The sequence below is a fragment of the Dromaius novaehollandiae genome, chromosome 8 (genome assembly GCF_036370855.1).
Source record: "Dromaius novaehollandiae isolate bDroNov1 chromosome 8, bDroNov1.hap1, whole genome shotgun sequence".
Lineage (NCBI taxonomy): Eukaryota > Metazoa > Chordata > Aves > Casuariiformes > Dromaiidae > Dromaius > Dromaius novaehollandiae.
Genome location: NC_088105.1, coordinates 22,466,738 through 22,493,316, shown reverse-complemented (window position 1 = coordinate 22,493,316; position 26,579 = coordinate 22,466,738). Strand labels below are relative to the sequence as shown.

Here is a 26,579-nt window from a genome sequence, read left to right as displayed (position 1 = left end):
AATGAAAAGAAAGCTTCCTCGCTTATGCAGCAGACCAGTCTGTATTTGGTATTATATTGTAACCATAGTGAATAAGAGGCAAGATAACCATTTGAGCTGTAGCCAGATAAACCATTTTCTCACAAAGAAAGCTCCCCAACTTTGTAATTGGTAACAAAGAAAATCCTTTTCTGAACTCAACTCTAGAACCAGGATTCTCTTTAAGAAATCAAAGGAATCCACGTGGCAACTTTTCCAGCCACCTAGGACACACTATATGTCTCAGGAAAGAGTACCATCTTTTAAAAAACAATTGGCCTAACGTGGCCGTAGTACATTGGTGAACTAGGGCCTTTTTTTTGTATTTTCAAAATGTCTGGATGAGGATGAAAAATTCTCCCTAGAAACATTCGAAATTTCTCAAAAGTTGTACACAAATATGTACACAAACTGGCTTTTTAAAAATTATATTTTTGTAAATTTATTTTTTATTTAATTTTTAAAACAGCACCAGAAATTGCGTCTGCCTTCTTTCCATTCTTTTCAGGACTAAAATGGGGAGAAAGAAAAAGAGAGAAAAAGGGAAACCCTTAATAAAATAGTGGTGCCATAGTGGATCAGAATCACAGACTACAATGTCAAAAACCCTGTTTCTGATAGGGAAATACTCCGACACTGATTAGGCTAACACAACTTACATCAATTACCACTGCTTTATATGAATAAGAAACTGACATACCTGGAAAAACATTATCTATGTACCAAGAAAGTATTCCATACAGAAAAGCATCAAAAAGCATCATTTTAATGGAAAATAGAAAACTATATTCATCTCCTTCCAAGGGACTGGTTCTGATATTACCCCACTGTAGACCAAGACCTTGTTCTTCATAGCGTGACAAATATTCTGTGCCAAAGCCAAAAGCTACTTGAGAAAGCAAACTCTGAAATATAGGAAGAATGACATGATATGAGACAGAGGAAAATTTCGTAAGGCAAGTATAAGAAAAGATGACCTTTATGGAGTAGACTGTGAAACTTCATAATATATAGGACTGGGATGTCTAATCCTCTGAATGATGACAATTTTAAGTTGCATTTAACCATAAAAGACTCAATTCAACCTTGGCTCTACTTCCTTTGGCTATCAGGGAAGCTTCAGAGGTTATTCTTTTTCCCCTTAATATTTCTGCTTTGCAAATGTTAAAGATGGGTCTAGAAGTTTGCAGCATGCACTTTGCCTGTCTTGGAGGAATAAAATGTTTCTCCAGTGTATGTGGCAGGGCCAAGAACATCAGTCCATAGGAAAATAGGAGGGGCAAGAGAGATCCTGACAGCAACTCCCAGTGAGGTACTATCATAATGTGCTAAAAGAAGTGTTTGTTTTTCAGCAACCATTCATTGTACAATTATTTTACTTTTCTCTAAAAGGTTTCATTTTTTCTACAGTCCCCCCCCACCATGCACAACCCTCTCTACACACCTTGTAGTTAGCTCTTCTTCAGAAACTAACCTTTGAACAACAAATGTAAGACCAAACATACCAGGAACAGAGGAAAACATTCAGAATTTCTGGTCAACAAATATCCTTTCTCACATTGGTTTATACCTCTGACTTCCTCCTCCCTTAGGACGAGAAGAGAATCAAACCCTTTCTGCTCAGACTGTATGCCAGTCTCCAGATTCCCTCCCAAATCAGGACCTGTCAAATGCCAAGCTTACTCATTTCCTGACTTAATGACAAGATCAAGTTTTGCATTTTATTGCCTTTATCTGTAGAACTAGAAATGTTATATGCTATATATGTACAGTTAGAAAGCTGATTCATAGCCATATTTACACTTAATTACAGCTGTTCGAGTAACTGTTTTCTCTTTTTCTTTTTGCATTAGATTTCCTAATGCAAGAGGAGATAGCATGTCTTTTACCTAGGTTGTTAGAATGCTCAGTAGAGATGGATCTTTCATACCTCTGCAGCTATCTGATTCATTGGGCCACAGAAAATCAGCATGAATGATTCTGTAAGTTCACGGTTTCATTGCAAAACAGAGCAAGAAGTTCCCAGTTCCAGTGAATAGTTAGGTATTTTATATACATATATAATGGAAGAGAGAACCAACAAGGAAGCATTGCACGGGAAATGGCCTACAGCTTGTTAGACAGAAAATATTTGTCAGAGCTATAGCACCCGGGTTCAGATTCTCACTCAAAATTCAGACAAAGGAGAAGTGTGAGCCTAGGGTCTTCTCATCTTTGGAAATTACCCTGCTAACTATGTTATAGGATATGAGGAAAACAACTGTCCCCATTTTCTGACTTCCCTTTTTATTTATTAAACATACCAGAAGTTAAATTTGTTTTGCCTTATAGGAAATGTTTTAAACTTTGAGCATTATGCTGATTTCCTAACATTCAAAATAAAAAATACATTTTGTGGTATTTTCTAAAAGCCATGAAAACATCTCTTGGTGACTAGGCTCGCTGAAGGCTTATTCACTTGCAATCTCTGTTTGACAAGAGATGAATCTCTCAATCAAAAAAGCAGAGAGAGGAGGTGGTGTGCAGTGTTTTGTTACTCATATATGAACAGAGCAGAGACAGTGAGGAGGACACAAAGACACTAGATAATCAGAGAAAGGCTTACTGCTAGGATCTTCAGATTAACAGTCATGTGGTCTTGCCAGACAAAGCAGACAATGTGGGGCAGGTACAAGGTGAAGTAGATGACTCCACTGCAGGCAGCTGCCAGATTTGCTTTGGAGAAGAAGGTGCTGAACAAGAAACACTGCATTATGGTGGCTGTGGTAAATGTCAGTAGAAATAGAAAGAAGAGAGGTGGACTGCTATACTGTAGCACTTGGCCGCGCTGTAAGCATATGGAAAACAAATACATTTAGAAGTATTGCCACCTTCTGAACCAGCAGAAAAGGTCATAATTACCATCAACATATAACTTGCAATGAGTAATAAGCCAGTCTACCTAATATGGTCTCTAACTCTTCCCCAGGCAATAATGTTTTAACACCTATGGGCATTACAAACATAAAGCCTTGATCTCACTTTATCCTTGTTCTCAGCTTGATTTCAGGTTAGTACCATAGGCTGCACAGCTCATATTCATATTTGATGACTGAATTTAGTCCATAACTGATTGAAAACAGACATTCTGTTCCTGTGTTAACATGCAGATGGTTCCAAGCAAGATGTGTCTGCATGGAAATTCATACATTTTAAATAAACCTATATCTGAACTGTCATAATAAATTTTTATTGATCTCTTCATAACTTGTCCTCAGTCCCTTGTTCGATGCGTAGAAAAGACAATATAAGGAAGTCTGACAGAATTTATTCTTAAAAAAAAATAATAGGAAAATTATAAAGCATTATTTTCTGCATCTAAATGATGCTCAAATTTTAGGAGGCTATCACAACTGAGGAAAACAACTGCAGTTTCCCAGAGCTCCTTTTGTACTAAATAATCCACTGGGTGAACTTTTATTGACCTTTCTTCTGCAGAGCTTTTGTAGATTGAAGGAAGAGCATGGACCACAGCTAATTATTTATTTAGTCCTAAAAAACAGTGTTATATAAATAGATCACAACACTTTGTACTATCCCACTGGGCCTGTGAAGCTATTTTTTTTTTTTAATCAAAGCTGTAATGCTACAACCTCACATTAGAATGTATTTATATTGCACAAAGGTGCCTCACACAGGCATAGCGAAACCGAGGAAGGGAAATGAATTATAGGTATAAGCACATTCCTCACTAGTATTAACTACATTCTGATTTTTAATTAAACCAGTGTAGCAAATAAAGTAGGGGTTCTCTACCCATCCAAGCTGTATCAGAACTGCAAAGAACTAGAACAACTCATCATGGCAGGTTCATTAGACGGAGCAGACTGAATCCTAACTGCATTTATAGCAATACCAGTTCCCCATGTTAGAAGAGATACCATGGCATTCTTTCCTATCAAAATGTCACAGATTTATTTAACAATACAACTAACATAGCTGCCAGGAAAAGCTGGTTCTCAGCTAAAAGAGAGGAAAGGTGGGCTTTAAAGACTAAATCCAAACTGACATAAAATATTAAAAAAAATTACAGCAATTCTGACTCACAGGATAGACAGGATTTTTTTTTTTCTCCAGGCAGGGAGGGATGTGTTCTGTCCTCGCAGTGTCTCTTTCCTTTGCAACAGTGCCATAGTTTAAGTGAGCACTGAATATAATAAATAGATCAAACATGGTGAATTACAAGATAAGGATTTTTCATACTATGATCATTTCTACTTAAAGCCACAATTCTTATTTATTGGGAGATCTGCCTCTGTCTACAGGAAATACAGTATACAGAGTAACCAGCCTGGTGTATTGCTCCGTGGAGGATCTCTCAATAAATCTCACCAGTAAATTTATCTTTCTGACTCTGCCAAGTGCTAATGCTGTCATGAGGTCTGCTTACAAGAATGTGCCTGCTACATGCTGTGATCAGAACAGGCCACCAGCTGTTTCCATCTCCCTATGAATGGTTACTATTGTTTCTCAACAGCAAACTGGTATCAACCATGCAAACACAACAGCGAGTTTGGGAATTTCTGCTGTCATTCCTGTGGTAATCCTTACCATAATCAGCACTGTGAGGAGGAATGTGCTCCCAGCCATCATGATGAAGCTGTCTAGGAACCAAGTGCACCAAATCACTCCATTAGTGATGCCCCTGTTCTTCATAGCCTCTTTCAGATGCATTTCCTTCTCCAGCACTATACTCTTCACAGTCATGGAAACTGAATAGATCCAAGCTAGCACCATGAAGATGGGAAAGGAGCGGTTTAGGGTGATCATGAAGCTACCAGGAAAGGAGAGAGGAATGAATGAAATTTAGGTAAAACAGAAGTGTTAGGATGAAAGGCAAGAAAAAAAGGAAAAGTGTGGAAGAACAGTTTATGCATTTATGAAACATAAGATTGGAAGTTCTCAGTCTAAACATCGATAACATGGCATTAAGGGACTTCACAAGCAACCCAAATATAAATGAACTAGTAGTTGCTACCCTCCCCTGAGATAGATATACGTTATTCCCATTTTATAAAGAAGTTTTCTAAGGGTTGCAGAAGGCTACAGAACATGTGGTGAGGCATGGAAATACATCTCTCTTCACAGTGAATTGCCATAATGGTTTTACTATAATGTACAAAGAATATTTTAGGACACCAGCTAACAATTTTGGAGTGTCGTTGTCCTCTTATGTTCCCAAGATTCACTGTCAAAAAAAAAATTATACAAATGACATATTAAAAGCACCGCACGTTGCCAGCAAGACTGCTGAAATTCATGCAAACCACAACCTGGGTGATGGGACAGGCTGCTGTAGGCGGCCCTCTGTGTACGGCGAGAAAGGCACTGCTCTCTCCCGCTGTCCTTCCCCCAGAATCTGTGTGCGCACAGGCTCCCTGATGAAGGATTGCCCTGAATGCACTATTGGGGGTGAAGAGATTTTGGAGGTGAAAAAGCTAAAAACACTTTGTGCCAATTTTGAGATCACAATTTTGAATGAGCTTACTTCAAATAGCCCAGTTAGGCTTTATTCTTTAAGGGTCAAAAGCTAAGAGTGCTAAAAATTAAAAGGAGCAAAAAGCCTTCAGGTTCCTAATTCTGAGCCTTATAGAACTACCTTTTTGCCATTGCCAAAATAAACTCAAAATCTTTATTTATTCCACTATATTTTCCTGAAGAGCAATCTGGCCTGTAAAAACTAAATCATAGTTTTGTGGAATAGCTTGGAGGCTTGAGACACACCGGGTTTGCCTGTTGGTGGACCTGTGCAGCCCAGTGCTAGGCCACACACAGCACAACGTATACGTTTACCATGGTTACGCGTTTGTTTCATTTAAGCAGGCTGTCTGCAGAGTCCATCACTGGGTTTGGATGTCAGCCCTGAACTGTGTGTTGCTGCTGCAGGCTTCAGAGAGCTTCTGCACAGATGGGGTTTCTGCCCCATCAGCAGTCAGGCAAGACTTTTAGAGATAACAAGAGATACCAATTCCACTAGAACCAATATTTTATGTTCAGTTTTGCTTTAGGAAATGTTCTCAGAATATAACGAAAGCTGTGATTAGGAATTACGGAAAGAGGCTTAGGACTTTTTGATGGATCCTGCACAGTTAACAGAAGGAGGTAGAGTGTTGATTCTAACACCAGTCAATGCTTTGTGTTCAGTTTTGTTAGAAGTACTGGTTATACACTACACAAGGAGGCTTAGTTTTAGAGTTAGGTAAAAGAACTTTCGAAAAGCTCATGTTTTTGCTGGATTCTGTGTGATAAACAGGGATGGATCCAGGGGTGGCATTGTTAGGGATCAGTGCATTATATTTAGGTGTCTTATGGATAATGGATTCGCAGATATGATTAATGTGAAGTTTGAGGTTAGGGTCACTATTGTTTGGAAAGTATGGCCTAAAGAGATCAGATTTTTTTTTTTTTTTTTTTTTTTTAGTTTTGTGTGAGATGCAAAATCAGGAAGACCACCCTTACTCTTAAGGGGCCAGTGTGCTATGTTCATTTTTGGTCTGGACACTGGTTGTCTGGATACAACAAAGCCAGGGTTGGGAACATGGGTAGGTTGTGAACAAAGAAGGCTTTTAGGAGTGCTAATATATTCACTTACTGGTCTTGCATATATGGTTTAGGACTGGGGCTAGAAATGGTGTTTGGGAGTATTAAGGTATACATGGAGGGGATTTATACCCAGACAGTTACAGTAGCACAGCGATCCAAACATTCATCAAAATTAAGGCTGTAAACTGTTTTTACTCACACATCATCCACAAAACATGGATATGGCATTTGCTGCAAATAAATTCCTAATGGCACTTCAGTGTTGGTCTGGGTCTTTATAATCCCATGCTCAATCATGTCTTGCAGATATGCAAAGCCTCCCCAGATGTAACGTAAGTCATCCACAGGATCGGCTCTTGGACCAGGATCCCAGTACCTAAGGAGAAAACCCGCACGGAAATCACTTGGGTAAGCAGTGGCTGGGGGGTGGGGTGGAGAATCTTAGCCACTGAACTTGTAAGGGCACTACCTGGAGCTTTCAGATTTTATGCTGTCAGAACACACTGCTTGAGAAAGTAAATGACTTGGAATGTACTTTTGTTTTCTTTAATTTTCCTCTACACTTAACCAGAACAGCAGTTTTGGCCTAAATTTGCCTACATTAATCATGCAGCAGAGTAACTGCTCTGGAGTAGAAATAACTGTATTAAGAATACAGTATACTTGGAGATTAAACTGGAACAGCTGAAGTGGAACTATCAGACACCATTAAATCTCTCTGCACAGACAAGCTTGAGAAATCATTTGCTATCCCTTTAAAAAGCGAGTCCAGTGGAAAGGGGACCTGAGGACAAAGAACAGAGAAGTTCTACTGTCCAGGGGGAGGAGAGCTGGGTCACAGTACACATGGGACTTCCTTGTCTGTCTCTCCCAGTGATAGAGCCAATTAGAAACTTTGGGAAGGTGAACTTTAGGCAGGTTATTGAACATGTTCTGAGCAGAGTCATTCTCTTTGCCATGCATCCATGCACCTACCCACTGTCTGGCCTAACTGTCAGAAAAGTGACACCACTTGTGTCAGTGAGACATAGGTAACTGGAGATGGACTCTGCTCTACATTATGTACTAAATATCAGTAAATCTAAATTGATTTCATGCCTGTATCCAAGGCAGGTTGTAAGGTCCCTATGCATCTCTCATTCATTTGACAGCAGATAAGAACTAGGAAGGAACCATCACACACCTGTCTTTGATTTTGTTTGTTTTCTCCACTGCATCTATGTCCATTCGAATCTTGTATTTCACATGGGTGGGAAGACTATTGGCTCTGGGCTCTATGTCAGGAAAAACTACACCAGCCCAGAATTTGTTTTCTTCTAGCAAATGAAGAGCTTGATGAGTCAGCTGGGTTTCATCAAGATGGCCTTCAAATTTATCCAAAGTTAAGCACTGCAAATAATCACAGAGAACAATCGCATAGGAATAAATTAGCAGGAGGTGTACGTTAAAGCACACATTGGTGGTTGACAATAGGAGAGCAGGTAGCTTCATCTGAAATAGCTGTCATTTTCAGCTTTAAACGCTTATACTGAAACTATTGAGATTAATAGTTGACTTTCCCCTCCACCATGAAGACTTCCCCTTCTTAGCTTAATTCTTATGACAAATTCAAAGCACACAACATTATCAATCCAAGCTCAGAAACAACCTTCTCCTTAAATGTCCTGTAAACTTCAGATTTAGCTTTAACATAGTCAGTGTGAGTGGATGGAACAATTTTGAAAGAGGCTTTTGAAAACAGCTTCTAAAACTAAGTATCTTACTAGGAAGAGGGGAGAATGCTAAATCCTACCCTTCAGCCCTACCTATAATCAGGAAGAGCTCTCCTCTATTTAAAGTAGAGCAAAGACCAAGTTATCTCAGGCGTTATGATAAATTTCTTAGTGTAACTCTCATCTCTGAGATTTCTTTTTCTTTCTTTCTTTTTCTTTTTCTTTTTTTTTTTTTTTTTAACCTTTGCACAGTCTGGCTTTTGAGAGACAGTTTTGGGAATCAGATTGGGGAGCTTTTTTGAAAACATGAACCTTCAAACAGAGACACAGAAGAATGAAAAGCAAATATATATAACAGATCATTCTAGCATCTCTTCTCTGGCCTGATAATACCAGTCTGATAACAGAATGTCCTCAATATACAGATGAGTGAAAAAATCTGGCTCTCTGGACAGAGTGAAGAAGGCATGCTATCATGGCTACCCTGCCCCGTTCTAGTCTTAGTGGTGCTTTAAATAGTTCCCAGCAACACTGTTTGGTTTCTCAGACTAATAATTGTCTTGCAGGTGCTTATAACATTATTCACTCTTCTGCAGATACAGTGACAAAACTTTGCCTTGATCACTAAGGCTGTAAATCAGAAAAATCTTTTGTAGTGCCTGCTCTCAGCTGAGGGAGTGCTGTGTTGTATTGGCTGCCTAATGGGGCCAAGGAAATTTCCTCATCCTTCCTCTATAAATCAGCTTCAATTTAGATGCTAGAGATGAAATGTAGACCTGTTGCACTGATATTCCTATTAGCATTAAATTCCCAGATGTCTAGTTTATACACCCTGTGCAACAGGTCAGAATTAAACTGATCATGAGATTTAGGGTCAGAAGGGAATTTTCTCTTCATCTCAAACTGGCGCTAACATTGTGGGTGACCACAGGTGGCTTCTGAGAATTAAAGTCATTAAACCTTATATCCACTAAGGCAGGAGCTACTGCTGCAATACAAGCAAGACGAGGCAAATTTAGATGTGCCTGTACAAAACACACAGTACTAGGTTGAGCAGAAGTTGTGGTACCATTTTTACTAGATTAAACGAAATAATTTTATAAAATTTATTTAAGCTGCTATAATCACTCAGCCATGGAAATATGAACTATCATTTGGAATATACTGGGAAGGTTCCCTCAAAAAAGCAAATAACTGAATCGGAAGGGCAGAAGCTGCAGCGCAGACTAAGTCCTGGTATAAGGAACTGCCTTCACAGTCTGTGCACAGGAGATGCAATTAACACAGCTATTAAATAATTTAGCTACTAGAACTTTTTGTCACTCCTGTTGGATAAAAACACTGCCTTTTTTCAAGTTTGGGGACAATTTTTTCAGCCTAGGCAATGCCCGAGTGAACACCAGAAAGCTAAAGAATGACTGCTCTGTAAGTAAAGGATATGGAACTTCCAGAAAATGTTTTGTCAAGTGCAGCGCTGGCAGATCACAGCATAAATTTGATTCTTGAAGTCTCTTAGTTATTTAGGCATTTTAGTTTTAACATATTGTTTAATGCCAGCCAGCTAGTCAATTGATCTTACTGATAATACTGTGTTCCTATTGAATTCTGCTGTGCAATTAACCTGCTGGCTTAAGTTAACAAGCTCCAACTGGCTCAATAATTAAAATGTGGTTTAACCATCACAGCAAGCTGTCTTCTTTCTTAGTCACCATCATTATTGCAAAGTGTACTATTATTAATTCAAACATAAGACACCAAGTCATCAAAATATCTAATCCTTTTAAATATACCCCATTTTCCTCCTTTTTAACAGGCATAAGACAAAAAGGTTGCGAATTCTACAAATGCTGTCATCAGTTACCTGGAAAGTTACAGCCTTGTATTTGTATCTCTGGCTTCCTCACTCCAGAATTAACAAGGCATTACCAGAGAGTAGATGTATTTAACCTCCAGACTGACTGAGAAAATATTTATTTAATTACCTCACTTCATAATATATCAAGAAGTTAACTTGTTTGATCTTATCTGCTTGATCATCTCTTGCAGGTCAATAACCAGAAATTACATCAAAGTGCTCATGGAGGCAACCTCTTTTTTAACAGGCAAATATCTTAAATTTAAAGACTCCCCCTTAAGCTTTCCCTCTGATAAATCATACTTTGCTTTTTTTAAAATTGAAGTATGCTTGTTACATTTTCAATTTTATTATTCATTTCTATTGATGAGACTCTGAAAGATCATCTCACAGTTTAATGAGATCTATATGGAAATATATTTTTAACTGGCAGGAAAACAAAATACTACTTAAATGGACAACATTATTATTTTGTAGCTTTGACTACGATAGCATCCTTCTGAGCATTTTGCTCCAAACTTTTTGCAAATATTTATTTTCCTAATCTGCTTTATAAAATTAAGCTATATAGAATTTCATCTCAGAAAGGAAAATAAGGCACGAAAACTTATTGACTTATAGGTCAGAAAAGAATTCAGATTAGACTGACAGCTCAGGTTGTATTAATTTTTTCTTTTTTTGGTTTTGTTTATCCCTCATAGTTACTCAGTTCTGGAACTCAGTTTAGTTCTATCCAAATCATCAGTGTTTCTGTAGCAAAGTCCTGTTGTGTTACTGTGTCTTCAAAGTGTCTGGGGGATTATTTGCAGTTTATTTGTGAAGAGGTGAGCTGGAATTCAGTTCAGGGTATTTGTGTGAGCTTCAGGAGAATTCATGTAGTTCTCCACAGGAATTTGTGGGAATGGCACTGCATTTATGGAATATTCACTGCAGAATAGACAGTGCCTAGACTAGCCTGAGAGGCAGTGTAGGCTCTTAACCCAGATATCTAGTCAAGGAAGCAACAAGGACTGAAAAAACAAAAAAGAAGTGCTTATGGGTGCTCTGTGTAGGTAAAAAGAAACCAAAGCCTGTATAAAACCCAGGCTAACACACCAGTGTTGTGGTAATTCAGCCCATTCAAAAGTGAAAAGAGATTTAATAGCATAGTCTACTAGCCAAGAGTTAGAATTTCTCTAACATTAATTGCACTGAAAAGAAATGCTTAAAGTTCTACCTAAGCTTTCTTCAGTGAATTGCAACACAGTTTGTGCCTTTGTAAATATCACCGTATCAAAATTCATTCTTCTTCCACTTGAAGTTTATTTCATAACTTGTTCCAATTACTATTTAGCAATGTAAAATAGCCCATTAAAAATGGGAAAAACAAAACTAAGTTACTAAGATAAAAACTGAAGTGAGTAAGTATTAAAAGGGGCTTTGGTAAGCACCGCAAAGAGTTTAGCTGTTCCACTGCCTGAAGCAATCAAAGGGAAGACTACGCAATCCTTAGGGTAGTGAGGAAGAGCAGCAACTGCATAATGTCTGGGATCCTCGACTGCAACACAGCTTGCAGCACAGAGATCTGGAGTCTCTAAAGGTTGTTGCTGGCAGCACATGTCTCCTCATTGTATACTATGGGTGAGAAATGTGTGGGGGTTCCTAGAAAGGGAGCTACTTGTTCCAGTTGTGCTCAGCACAGTGTGACGTTCTCAAATGCTGATAACTCTGTGTAAACATCAAACTTAAAAGAATAAGCTCATTACAGACAACTTTGGGACACAAAGATCTGCTACTACCAGGTATAGTTACTGCTTCGATATTGTGAATGTTGCAGCACTGACTTGCAGCAAGCAATATATTTCACTCAGCTTGAGTAAGAAATAATTCTGCTGACATGATGGAAAACAGCATCAAAAGACTTAGCAGAGCTTTGTGCAAAAGCTTTATTATTCCCTCTTGTAGAAGCTTTAGAATGGTGGTAAACCCTCAGTGCCTGCCTTCCTGCAGGGAATGGATGGCCTTTTAGACTGAACTGGACCAGAACTGGACTTGGCCCTGTTCCCTACAGCTGGTAGCAACTTTCTGCACAAGCTTGATGCACAACTTATTTAACCATTAAATGATAATTCAATATTTACTTTTCTTTCAGAGATGCTGTACAACATATAATCTCTGTAAAGTCTCTGACCTTCAATGGGAGATACTAAATGTAGAATCCCTGTGTATTAATATTATTGCCAACAGCAATAGTTAGCTCTCAGAGCTAATCTGCAACATGGCAGGGTCCACCAGTTCACTTTGGGCTCGTAAGTTTACAAAAAAGAGTTGGCATTTCATTTATCTAACTCAGCAGGAGTCTACCCCATTTGCAGCCCAGTTCCCAACACATCTTTACCTCCAGTCAGAAAGATACAGGATAAGCAGTAACTTCTGGCCTCACTTATACAGCCCTGGGAAGCAACGGATGCATTAGATGCCTATCATCTTTTTTGCACCGGACTTGTTCGTCCAAGTCTAATGAATTCATCAGTAAGTTAGATTGTTCATGGCAGAGCAGCCTATTATTAAAAGTATCTTCCAAAATATTTTCTTGAATGATGGATATTTTCAGCTCACCAATATGGGAGAGATGAAAAGAAGAGATAAATGACATCTATATCGCTTCAGCATTTAGGAGTCACTGGAAAAAAAACCCCTACCATAAATACATTTTTAGCTTTTTACTTACGCAGTGAAGCTGCACCTCACTTTCCGTTCTGTGGGGCTCTTCAACAGCCTGAGAGTGCCCCACAAAAACACAGAGCCCCTAAAGAAGGGGGTGGGGGGAGGCACACATTCCAGGAAGCAGGCACAGACACCTTGTCAGAAGTGGCTACAGAGCAAGTAGAAATTCTCTCATTGGTTTCAACAGACATATGATCAGGTGCTTAAAATAATGGAGTGGCACATTCCAAAGAACTTTGGGCTTCTCTCATCCTGCTCTTGTTGAAATTAGTGGCCTATCAGTAATTAGTACTTATGAAAAACTTTTCCTTGATGCTTTCCATTTGCTTGCTGTCTCCGAACAAAGTTTGTTCAGAGATTCAACCAAAATTTGGAATACAGCATTTGTGGATCTTCTAATTAAATTTTTTCATAATAATAATTATTCATGTTCTTATGCTATTGTGTTATTTTAAAACACGCTTTTAATACAGAGAGGAGATTTGAAACAAATGAAGATGTCTTACAATTTTAACCTTGTCTGTTGCCACAGACCCAAGTACTGCCTACCCTGCTGTAAGACATTCTCTAAAAGGCTTTGGTCTAAAACCAGCAGCAGGAAGGCTGGCCTTACCTCCAGATACTGACTCAGCAAACGCAAAGCTTGATCTGCGACACTGAAGATGTTCCTCCAGTCAAAGTCTGCCATTCCCTTCTCCCGGCTCCCTGGGGACCCATTGTGGAGAAAGTTGATTATGTCCTCTACAGTTAAGCCTTCAGCCCTGAGCTGGCTGTTCAAGAAGCCCTTCACTGTAGGGTGCTTCAGAGAGTCCTGGGGAAACACATCAGGCCAACTTCACTACAGTGTTCCTCTTCGTGTACCCATTTAGACAAAAAGATCTTCCAGTAACTTTCTGAACTATGAATTAGTACAAAAGAGTATGCTAAGGAATTAATTCTGTAAATGGGCAGTTACATAGTTGAAATGGAGGTGAGACTTGAAGAATGGATAAAAAGGAATTTATCCTTGGCTATTAACTGCATTTTTTGCTTATAAGCAAGTAGATAAATGTAATAAATGTCTAATCTAATAGAGAAGAGTGTGGAAAAATGAATGTTTTCTCTAGTATGACCTACTTTACAAACACTATTTGCAGCTCATGAGAGTCAGATTTAAGTGAAAACAAAGCAAACTTCCTATTTCCTAAGTCAGTAAACTGCTGGGTCCAGCAAAAACATGGTCCTGCTGCCTTCTTTGCATATGCTGAAAGTCAAGTTCCCTGCTCTTGAAGGAGGTTTTGGAGAGGAGGGGCAGAACCAATTGCTGCCTTTGTTGAGAAGCCATTACTAGACTCTAGAGTTTTTCCAGGTCTGAGGTTCTGTCCTGGAGTCTTCAAACCAAACCCAGTAACCACAGTCCCACAGCCTTAAAGGCCACATATTCTTTGCTGCAAAGGCTGTGCTTCCAGCCAAACCTTCAAAATTAATTCTCCTATCCCTTAATAAAGGATGGTGAAAGGCTGCTCTTATTGTGGCTCCCTACTAAGCTATTACATACACGGATCATGTTCATTTGCAGGCTGTTTTGAAAGAAGTGCCACAGCTGAGGTCCTACTTCTTCCCAGGCTTTGGTCAACAGTCTGAGGCGTTCAAGTTCCTCAAACGTGGAGTTTGCCTGATGAATAAGAAAACAGAAAAGAATATTTTGAATACTAAAGAGAGAAACACGCAGAACTGATGATCTGAGCATCCAGTGACACTGAAAGCTATAACTTACAAGTGCTATAGCTTTTACTTTCAGTACTTTAATAAACTTTTTAAATAAGAGAAACATTAATATTTCTCAAAAATGAATTTGTAGAATTCAACTGGAACATTTCATTCCATTCAACTGGAACACACACACACACATATATATATATCTTTTTTTCTTCAGAACTTCTTACATTTTTTAGAATTTGTCGTACAGCAGGTGAGTCAGGAGCAAAGAGAATTTTTCCCATCAGCAGGGGCTTCACAGTACTCCAGGCGATTTTGGTTAAAGCATTTGATTCCAAGTGCTGGATCAGTGCATTACAAAAGGGTGCTAAAGACAGACAGAAAGCAACAGTTTTATGTAACCCTACCCAAATTCTATCATACACAGCATCCTGCAGGGCTTTTCACTGGCAATATGGGCAGTTTAAAGCATTTTGAATTTGAGCAGGCTAAGCATATTTCTCAATGTAGAACTACAACTTCTGAACGAAATGGAAAAGAATACCAAGTATATTTTAGAGCTGCAAAATAGACAGCAGGGAATATAGAAAAGGAAACAAACAAATTTTACTGTTCAAAGGTTGCTATTGTTTATAAGGTATTTTTAAAATTGAAGGAAACTAGAGAGCTCAGATCTCTCTGATCAGCTTTTAGCTCCAGTTGCTTTTCTCTGGTGACTTAACTTCTTTGAATGGTAGTTGATACTAATATGAAACTATTTTGAACATATCAGTGGTTAATGCATACACAATATAAACTGTTCGACTGGAGATCCAGCAGGCTTGGAACTGAACCTGTTGAACCCTGGAAGAGTTCAGAACTGGATCTTACAATAATTTCGGTTAAACACTTTGTATGTAAACATTTCTACCTTACTCATGTGCTAGTAAGTAATATACCTGGACAGGATTCAACTGTTTTCTTTCCTGGCTGAAGAAATGGAGCATTGGGCCCTTTACAGGTCTTGTGGAGGTTCGAATGTGAACAGAGTCAAGTATCAACACGAGTGGGAAAGGGTAGGAGTCTCTCTACAGGCAAAAGGCTTGCCTGTACTTTTTAAGACAATCATATCTGTCACAGCAGAAGGGACAGAGAAATCTAATACCAGCTATGATACAGCTGTTAGTATAGCAAAAACTGCTGCTGGTCTCAGTCTAAATAAAAACTAAATAACAGATAGAAGAGGGCATAATAAAGAGATAAAATAACAAATAGCAGAAAAAATTTAAAAAACCAGCTACACTTTGCAGTCTCTCCTAGTGCAATAGCAAGAAGTAAGGAAATTGAAGAAACAAAATTTAAATTTGATTAAAACAGATTAAAATTCAAATATTTTCACATAAGATTTAATTATACTGTAGAACTCATTGCTACAAGATACATGTACTTCTATGCAGGAAGAGAACAGACACTATATATTAAATTAAGCATTATTTAAAAGGAGAGATTTAAAAATTCCTGTGCTCCAGGCTGAAAGTCAAATTGATAGACTTTCAATGAAATTTGCCTGAGGAAAAGTAATTTCAGAATACTCCACTATGAAGTTTCCTGAACCTTCTTCAGAAGCATCTAGTTCTGTCCAATAGCAGCAGCAGATATTAGAAAATAAGACAGATTGTCTTAACTATTAGGGTGATTTTATGCCCTCCTATTGAAAGTTAACACGTATTTCAGTCAGTTCTCAATTCCAGGGCTCCTCTGCTTCCAGCTATAAAGATGAAGTAAAATCATATCATCAGTCTCTAATTTCCAAAATCAACTGCTTTAAAATATTATTCTGTAAAAGCAATACTAGTATTCTAACATAACCCCCACCTGTCTACATACTTTGTGAGGGTTTGGTAAAAAACTTACTGGTTGTATTATCATAAAGATAACTGGATTTCTTCTTTGTGGTGTCAATCCCCAGGAAAGCTTTGTAGTTATTATCTTCATACCAGTTGAAAGAAAGCACTCTGGATCCACCTCCTTCTGGGTAGCCACAGAAAAGATCAGACAGGGAGTTCAGCAAGTGGCCTAAGGAGTCTGGCTCTCCATCTTGAACAAACGGTTGCAGAACCACCAAAAGGTCCTGAATACTTGGCTTCCTGGCTAGCTGTAGCAAAACAAGACTTCTTTATTAATTGCAATCACTTAAAGGAGAAAAGTATCTGGAGAGGTCTCAGTTGTTCCTAGACTGCTAAAGTCTGGATGCAGTCAGAACCTAGTCCTTCTATCTCCTCTGTCCTAGCCTCAGGCACCATTTTCAGTTTTTATTCTCTCGTGCCTTTCCTGAAAAGATCAATATGCTTTGTAGCCATCAACACCTCTGTCTATTCTGTAGTGAGTTAAAGATGAGTTTCTAATGAATCACCTCTTCCTGAACAAATCTATCTTCTTTCTGATTAAGCAGGTAACTGGAACATAAATAGAACAAAGGAAAAGGAGAACCATGCACTGCCCAGAAAAGTGATGCCACTTGTTATCAGACCACTTACCTCTTGCACTGCTCGGGCGACATTAGACAGCACCCTCCCCCAGGACCTGAGATCAACACCTGGTGAGTTTCTGTCCAACACAGTGGGAAGCTGTGAATACATCAGAAGCATAATGAGCTTTGTCTAGCTTCTACATGACAACAGCTATTACAGCAAGACAAGAAAATCCTGTGATCGCAGCTCTTTAGCTCCAGTACTTTGAGCTATTTGGAACACTGTCTTGTGAGTTTTGTAGAGCCACAAACTCACTGCCTGTGCAAAGACTCACACAGTAGCCTGAGTAATTGTTCTTACTAATAGGAGGCTGAAACAGTCACAGGCCACTGAAAATACAACTTAGGATTTGTTTTGCTTACCTAAGCCTGTTACACCAAAGTTACAAAAGTGGAGAAGGAATGCAGGAACTAGGATTTATGAGGAGCTGTTTCTCACAGATGCTAATCTTTCAGTGAGATGTACAGACTCTTGCTAACTTCTAATGTAGCCATTGCTGTGGTTTGGAAGCCCCTGCTTGCTGTGGAGGCAAAATACTTGGTAGTACTTTACACCTGTGAGACTTCCCGATTTTGGAGACAGTCTATTCCTCAACGTCTGTCAGAAATGGCAGAAACAGTGGCTTCTGCAGGCTCCTGCAAACAGGCCCAATGGCCTTTCCCACAGAAACTAACATGTCAGTTATCGCTGGCTTTTTAAGAAAGAGGTGCTACCACGGCAGGCTGTCACATATTACTGTGCTTCTGGCACTGCATCCCTGTCAGCTGTCTCAAGAATCACATTTGCACTAAGGCCTAGCACTCTGAGGCTTTCTCAAGCATCTACTTCTTCTGGTGTTACAACAAAATATAAAGCTGGACTTTTAAATAGCCAGACTGTAAAATTTCTGAGATCAGGCCCTAAAAAGATTTCCCCAAAACTGCAACTGTACATCTTGCTGATTTCCTTGCCATTCCTTTCAGTCAGCAGGTAGTTAAGAAAGCAGAAGACAGCTGCACTGTGTAGGTACCTGGCAGGGAATCACAATGCAAGAATTCTTCTGGAAAGCACATGTTAGTATGTTCCAGTCTGTCACTTGCAGTCCAGGCAGGAAATGCACACAAACACTGCTTCAAAATATGCTTTCCCTGTGGCCCCTGAGGAGAACCAGTCTCTGCACTGGATTCTTCAAGCACTTGTCTTCACCTGGCTCCTTTCAAACCATGAGCAGCAGGTGTTGTAAACAACATGAAGTAAACCAGAGAAAACCTAGAGTGCATATGGAACTAAGAACCTCCTTCCCGTAGCTAGAGGAGGAAAACAAGAGAAATAGAGGCAAAGTTGCATGTGTTTAGTCCTGAATCTTACTTCTTGTAGCAGGCATTCAGTATGAATCAGGTCTAAATAGAAACACTGCTAGCAGAATTCATACTCAAGTTAGTTCACCTTCTCTATGAGAGTGCATAAGACAGGATCAGCAGAAACCATGCATTTATTCCACCTACATATCAGAGTATACAGCTGGGAACGTATATAAACTCTCAGAACAGAATAGGATTAAAGCTTTCCCCAAACTGCCTATCCAAATGCTTTCATATTCACTGGAAGTTAATATGATATCACGGAAAAAGGAAGAACATGAAAACTGAAGAGTTTCTTTGGGCCAATATAAAAGGTCCAGTTCTGGAACACCCAACCCATTGCCCATCCTAAAAATGAGGCCTGCTCACATAAGGAGCTCTGTAAAATTCTGAGATGTGGTTGGTTATACTATATAACTGTAGCCTGAGGATCACGTAGTAGAGAGGGTCTGACAGTGTAAGAGCACAGAAAATTACCTGGCCTGGAATACACAGGTATTTCTAATGTAGAAGTTCAATTTTAAAAAAGCCAATGAAGTTTCATTCTGCATATGTGTCTATGCACAGAGTTATACTCAGCTTGCTTACATGTCAAGTGCATACAGTCACACATATCAAAACAGCTGTGTTTCAGTGACATGTTTCTATAGCTAGTGAAGAATTTATCTCCTCCCAGAATTGCAATAAGGTATTAAAAAGCTTTATTTTCATACGTTTACAAGGTTTAAAGAACTTCATACGTTTACAAGGTTTAAAGAACTTCATACGTTTACAAGGTTTAAAGAACTTCATACGTTTACAAGGTTTAAAGAACTTCATACGTTTACAAGGTTTAAAGAACTTCAGTGTCTCAAATAAAGCTTAAACAAGCAGGTTCAATAACAGCAGTGTTCCAGAAAGAGGCTTATTTTCCTCACTGCAGCTGAGCCAGCTAGACAGTAAAGGAAGGGGTCTTGATTTTTCTGTCTCTGTTTTGCTATCAAAACTGTGAGTTGCTTTAATTTCTGGCAAAAAGCGATAGATATACATGTTCACATGAAGGATTTGAGTTTATGTTTAGCATATTCAGGTGTGTATGAGAATAAACATAAATTTAACACATAAATTTAACTGCTAAGCTTACGTTTGCTGGGGCAAATGATCAAAAATAGCTTGGAACCTTGGTGATGTATTACAAAGAAAGTTCTTGAAGGGGAATGAAATATCAGCTGGAAAATGACAACATAAGACAGGATGATTATGTTAATACTTACCAGCTGAAATAGCTTAAAGAAATCAACATTTGCATACAAGGCATCTTCTACTCTCTGCAGGCTTTCCTGGGAGAGGGCACACATGGCCTCGTGCACAGAAGGAAGGTGCCTTCGGCTGCTGAAGATAATAAAGCGTTCCAGAAGCATCTGACTGCAAGCTATGTCCTTCAGAGTCAAGTTAGGGACACCATAGGCAAACTGCAACCGAAAACAGTGTTTCATTTACTGTTATGGAACATTCAGACTTCTCAGGAACAATTAGAGATTTATCAAAGCACACATCTCGATTTCAGCACCTGCAATTGTTTTCATGAATGGCAAAAGGATGTGGTCAGCTGAAGCGGCAACTCTTGAACCACCTTCACTTAATGTTATGCAAGATCACCTCTCCTTCAGACAGGTTCTTTGTCTTCTCATTCTTCCTTTCACTGTAAAGTTCTTGAGAGCCTTTTCCCCTTTCTCTCCATCATCTAAGCATACCTGATGCCATGCCACCCAACCTTATGGTTAAGGAGGGATAGCTATGGCTTACTTGAAAATGTTTCCCCAGGACCAACTAATGTGCCACATCACTATCTTTCTGTTTAGTATGGTTATGTTTTTGCTGCCAGCTGACCTAAGAGAAAAGGCCAATTCCACTGATTGTCAAGCTTGATTTCGTCATTTAAGTTTTGATTCTTCCACCCCAATGTTCTCCCACAGCCACTGATCATTGTCACTGTGCACTGGCATACAGCCAGACTTTTAAAAGCCTTTTTACGTTACACTGCACTCAATCTATTGATTAGGACTTCTAATATAAACATGGAACAGAAGAAAAGAATTATCTTTAGTACTTAACCACTAAGAACAGATTGGTTTATAGTTAAGCTAATGTAGATTTACCTGGGATCTATATTCCTGCAATGGAATATGCTTGCAAGTCCAGGATTCAGTCCTACTTGCTTTCTAATGGCTAGAATACGTGGCACTACAATAAAAAGTGGTACTGGAAATTGTTCATAAGCTGATATTCCTATCCTCTGCTCACTTCTTTTAGTATTTCAAATTGTGTGGGAAAACTTCATAACATTGTGAAAATTGAAAATGCCTACAGTGACTGACAAACAGAACTTCAGACAAACAAGAAACGTGCATGGATGCAATAGCTTTAGGCTAAATTAATTTTAAACACTGCACGGAAAAATTGACAAAGTCTCCATAGAATAAGACTTTCTACAGAAAAATCATCTCCCAAGCCTTCCACAGCTCAGACATCTGGATCAAAACAAACATACCAAACCTACAGCAGATCAGACTTACGTGCATTTTTTATTTCCTTTCTAAGCAAATTAACAAGGCCATTTAAGAGATTCTGAACATTATCAAAGTTTTATATCTGCAAATCTTCTATAATTAGCAGCTGAGACTGAGACTTGTTTGGTGAGGCCTGTAAAGAACAATACTTAAAAATCTAAAAGAATGAGATGAGTTGCTTCGAAGACTGGATTCAGGCTTTGAGGAGTTATTCATTAAGTGCTTCAGATGTCAGAAGCCATTAGCAAAACTGCAACTGTGACTGTGGGGAGTCAGCATCCGGGATAGAAAAGGCAGGAGAAGAGAGGTCTAGCACAGTGTTGTATTTTGTCTACTAAAACTGCCCTGAATTTTAGCTTATGGAGCTGCATTTAACAAAACATGCACTGTAACACGCCTGGAGTTTTGTATATATATACACACACATATATATATACATACACACACACACACATATATATATATTATATATAAATAAAAGAGCCTGAATTATACACAGATGGTGTACTGAAATAGCAATGATAGAGAGGGATGTGAATGTCTAGTAAAAGTACCTGACAGGTACAGTCTCTATCGTCACTACAGCCTTGCCCATATAAAGGCCTCTTTTGTTAGCATTAATTCATTGCGTCTGCACCACAGAGTCTAAGTACAAGTAAAGTAACAAATATTTAAGAGCTCTAAGGTATAATACAAATTGAAAGAGGTCACATCTGAAATTAAGCACACAACAGTAATTCAACTAATTATCCCCAGTCAGTTTTCTAATTCATTTACACCACTGCTTATTCTTTGAGAATACATGCAGTACAAATAATTGGTCCCGTCAGCACAGGAAGCAAAGGTTTTCTCTTTGCAAGGGTCTGTCCCGCCATAAGTAGATGCAGCACAGTATGTACTTCAGGCCATTTAGCAACAGTGATAATTTAGTTACTAGATTATCAATTTTCAGACATTAAAATATGACAAATCAATGGAGCGTGGCTTCAGATAGTGCCTTTCCACTGCACAATTTCACGTACAGAGGAATCTGCCACTGCAGGTATTACTGAGAAAGTGAGACTTTCTTTACAGCAAAGCCAAAACTCATGTTAAGAATGATGTACTGACAGGGCACAGATGCTGCATTTTTAATGTAAGTTGGACAGTGTAGAGAGAGGCAGAATGAAGAAGAGGAAAGGCAATTTACAGATACAGTCTGGCTTGCGGAAAAAAAAAAAAAAACAAAAAACAAAAAACACACACCAAATCCCAAACTGTCCAAAACCAGAACATTTGAGTTTGATTGAACTGGCTTGATGTGAATAAAAGAATTTGCTTGATTGCTCAGTCACTACTGTCCTGGGAATTTATGTGAGAAAGAAGCAGCTTTTTTAACTGTACATGATCCTCACCATGCAGTGTGAATTGCAATGAAACTGAACTGCACAGGAAGGCAGCCTGGGAACTTTGTTTTCACTTGTGAAATGAGGAAACCGTGACATTAACATCATTGACATGGATTAAACACAGAGAACCAAAAGGTTATTTACAAACCGTAGCTGCATTTCAAGAATGTCCATAAACAGATGGGATTAGAAAAACATCAAACCTCCGCCCTTCCAATTTTTCCGGTAGGGTGGGCTGTTGCCAATCTTTCCTGAACTTTTTATTGTGTTTTAGCATCAGCCTCTTATCCTTATCTTAGAAGGACTCAAAAAAGCAGCTCCTTAGAGGAAAACTTTAATTTTTTTTTTTTTTTTTTTTTTTTTTTTTAAATCAGCATGTCACTTTTTGGCCAAAGCAGGCAAGATGAAGTCCAAGTTATTTTTTCAGCTAGTTGCCTGTTTGATCAGGTTTAGCTTTCAGCTCTCTGTGTCATTTCCTGCACTCCCAGGCTGCTCAGAGCTAGATCTGCAGCCAGCTTTGGCAACAGTCAGGCTCTTGTAAACAAGTTGCTTTCAGGTTGATCGGCTCTATTCCAGAGCTGGGGAAAAAGGGTGTACAGCAACATGCAAGTGAACAGAGGGTAGAGAAGCAGGAAGAACTGGAAATGAAGTGTCATGGTTAAGACTCAAGACAAACTCATATCTAGGTTTTAGTCATGGTGCTGCTATTTATAGCTCAATCAACCATGAGAAAGTTACTTGGGCTGGACCTATCAATAATGCTTAAGAGCGTTAAGTGATTTATCTTCTGTAGGAGAGCAAGTGTCTGGTTGCTATTGAAAATAATTCTCTTAGTCTTCTGAAAACTATGCTATTAGTTTTCTGCTTTGTTTGCTCTTGAAGGAAGTATTCATAACTCTTTCCTCATAGCTGTAAATCAGCTGCTGTGAGATGATCTTGTACCCCCGTGATTAGTGCTAACAAAAAACACTTCACAATAGGACAGCAAAAGTGGTATTTAACACAAGGTCTCTTCCAGCTTTCTCTCTAACTGGTGCTCAAATTTCTTTAATTTCTAGCATTAAAAGAACTACACCTCTCTACATCAGCCCAGAAAATACAGCAGAAAGACACCATGTTCCAGCAGGTCTCAATCATACTTTCGGTGATGGTGTTGAAAACACTTCAGTCCTGCATACACTGGCAGCCACAGAGGTTTCAACATCAGATGAAAGAAGGCCACTGGGGAGCTAATACAGACTACCACAGATCAGCAGCACACAGTTCTCCCAGTGCAGCAGATCTATAAAGAAGAAAAGGGTTGGGAGGAAAAGGGGAAATGCAGCCCAACAGGATATCTATACATGTACTTCTTGTCATAAGCAGTAAGGAAACAAATTTTCACCATCTCAGCTGATATGGAGGTGTGAAAATAAGTGGGATATATCAGTTCAGTCTGGCTGTGGTACTGTCTTGTGATATTGCTTCATGACAAAGTGAGAAGAGGGAGGGCTTTCCCTAGCATGAGCCAGAAATACACCAGATAAGTAACCTGGCTTCTAGTCACACCAGCTGGAACCTCTGGTGTCCAAAAAGAACTGAATTCAAGTTCATTAATCCCCTCTCCTTCTGGCCACACACAGTTCCAGTATTTGGGTTTTATGTGGTGGTGAGAAAGAGGAATAGTGTTTTTCAGCCTCATTTATTCCCTTCCTTCCACCCACACGCTAATGCAGTGTAGAAAGAAATTGTTCCAGACTTCTGATTCAACAACATTCATTCATTCATGAACACAGCATTCCTTGCAGAGCTCCCAGCCACCAGTACATGCAGAGGCAAAGACAGCCTGAACACTGGTCAAAGACACTTTGCTGGTTAGCTGCTTCAGGAGTGATCTCACCTGCAGTTTTCACTGTGAATTTGCTTGAGCAGATCTATTATTTAATAGGAAGGAAAGCAGGTTTGCTTTTCTACTCCCACCTATCCATGTGAGACAATCTCATAAAGCCACCGTGTTACTCTGCTGACACTGGAGAAGAGAATTTAAATGTTTCAGCCCTGAATTCTTTGCTGCTATTCACCAAGGCTGCTGACTTGAAATGGTCACAGCTGCGTTATGCTTCTCTGCCAAGTCTTTTATCACGAGGACAGACTCATTGCTTGGCAGCATCACTTTTGATGTTTAGTTGTTTTGGGGGTTACAGCATCAAAACAAATACCTCTACTTAATGCATCTTCAATATGTTTTTTCAAAGACAAAACAAACACGCCTTCCTCAAAATCCACAAAAAATGAAGGAGAAAGTGGTGCAGACAACATATAAGGCAACAGAAATTCTGGGCAGTGCTCTCTGTGAGGCTACTTTGCATATACAACTCAAGAGATTACATTCTACACAGAGTGTAAGAGCTACAAAACTTATCCACCCACCTGTTCAGGGCGCACTTGAGCATTAATAAGCTGGAAAACAATGTCATCTGGGAGGTCAGCATCTTCCAGCAAGAAGGAAGTGAGAGTCTCCCCATCTTTCAAAATATCTAGAATTCGTACCCCTCTTCCTGGATGCAGAAAGGAGTGCAGAGCTCAGTGAGACAAAGTGAGTTAAAGAACATCACAAACCCTGGCTGAAACCTGCAAAAACTATATGCTTTGGCTCAGATGTTTAGTAGTGACAATGGCATCCAAAATGATTTTTGAAATTCAAAATGATTTTAAACCTTTACTGGGGAGTGGTTATCAGAAAGTGTTGAACATTCCTACTCTACTTATCTGACCTTTCAAAGATGTTTCAGAGTAGGATTGCAGCAATGGAAGGATTGAAAGCATCACTTGTTGTATCTGCCTTTATGGGAAGTAATGTTTTATCTTAAATATTCAGCTTCAAGTGTGCTGCTGTTGTTAGCGTCCCAGTGGAGGTTCTGTTCTGCTGGGCTTTGTATAAATAATCCTTTTCTTTTACACTAACTTATCATTTGCTGTCAATGATTTTAACTATTTAACCTGATTATATAATTTTGCAGAAAAGGCCTTGAAAACCTTTCACATGCAAAGCTTCATATTTTCCAGAGAAGCATTGATGGTTTATAGTTTAATAGTTATATTAAACTAAAAACTGTCAAACCCACTACTAAATGGGTACCCACTGTTAAGCTAAACACACATGAAAAAGGCCAGATTTCACTAATCCCATCCATCATAAGCAATATTCAAAATACTGCTGCTATTAAAGTCAGTGGTGCTTTAAAAAAAATAACAAAACCCTTTCCTTTGTTATAAATCAGTATTAGTGAGGATTCTGCCTCAGCATGGTCCAAGTGAAAACTTGGAAAGTAGATGTGGTTCATGTCTGTTGAATACTACAGCCTTTACTGAAGTGGTCCACACAACACCACCACACATCAGTTAAGAATGCTTGAAAAGGGCTAACACTTCCAGTCTTAGGAACAGGAATTTGAAATTGATAGGAGCAGCAGACACCACATTGGCAGGAGGAATATAGCTTCGGACATGTCCATCTCTATGCACAAATTGTTGCTGAATGTCTCCATTTGTTTAAGCTCAGTAGTCTTAGAGTTTCACGACTAACTTTTACAATTTCATCTGCATCAAGCATGGTCTGTCCTGGGGCAGCAGGGGCTTAGCAAGACTTCTTCAGCAACTGCCTCTCCATGTATCTGTTCGAACACTGAAGACAAGCAGGGACCTGTTTCTTTCCCAGATTCTCATTTTTTCATAGCACACAGGCACTGTGGAGGGGAAAGCAGACTACAGGAATACATCTTAGAAAACACAGTGATGCAGGGATGGAGTGGAAAGAGGAGGAAGAAGGTCTCAAGAGATAGATCTGTTTGAAGGAACCAGGAGAACGAATGACCTTGTGACATATGTTAATTTTTCATTGCTCAACTTTGCAGTTATAATAATGTTAAGATTTTTACAGGCAGCAATAGTAAGTTACACAGAGAACTTCTTTTGCAGTAACTCTTTCTATATGGAAAAAGGTGGCAATTCACATTTTGTCACTAGTGGTGTTGCTTCAGAACTGACTTTTTTTTTTAAACTCTGTTTTATGAAACAGGAGATTCCAATATCTATCTTTAAAATAAATTGTATTAAAAATAGATTCTAAATCCATATTAACATTATCTAGGCATTGGGAGGAATATACTCTATTTTCTGACTGCTGAAGTTGATATGGGATGCAAAAGCAAGTTCCAAAACGATGGGGTATGTCTTTTTTAG

General features: G+C 39.0%; 1 protein-coding gene across 1 annotated transcript in view; it reads right to left on the bottom strand.

The window, feature by feature from the left end:
• ABCA4 (ATP binding cassette subfamily A member 4) overlaps positions 1–26,579 on the bottom strand; it is a 72,800-nt gene that overhangs the window by 40,600 nt on the left and 5,621 nt on the right. Inside the window, exons 5-16 of the mRNA XM_064515893.1 lie at positions 24,768–24,895; positions 19,675–19,872; positions 17,088–17,177; positions 16,465–16,705; positions 14,799–14,938; positions 14,411–14,527; positions 13,487–13,684; positions 7,784–7,989; positions 6,800–6,976; positions 4,609–4,831; positions 2,624–2,845; positions 719–923 (exon numbers count right to left, since the gene is read on the bottom strand). Of these exons, the coding sequence (XP_064371963.1) occupies positions 719–923; positions 2,624–2,845; positions 4,609–4,831; positions 6,800–6,976; positions 7,784–7,989; positions 13,487–13,684; positions 14,411–14,527; positions 14,799–14,938; positions 16,465–16,705; positions 17,088–17,177; positions 19,675–19,872; positions 24,768–24,895 (2,145 nt within the window). The remainder of the gene's footprint in view (positions 1–718; positions 924–2,623; positions 2,846–4,608; positions 4,832–6,799; positions 6,977–7,783; positions 7,990–13,486; positions 13,685–14,410; positions 14,528–14,798; positions 14,939–16,464; positions 16,706–17,087; positions 17,178–19,674; positions 19,873–24,767; positions 24,896–26,579) is intronic.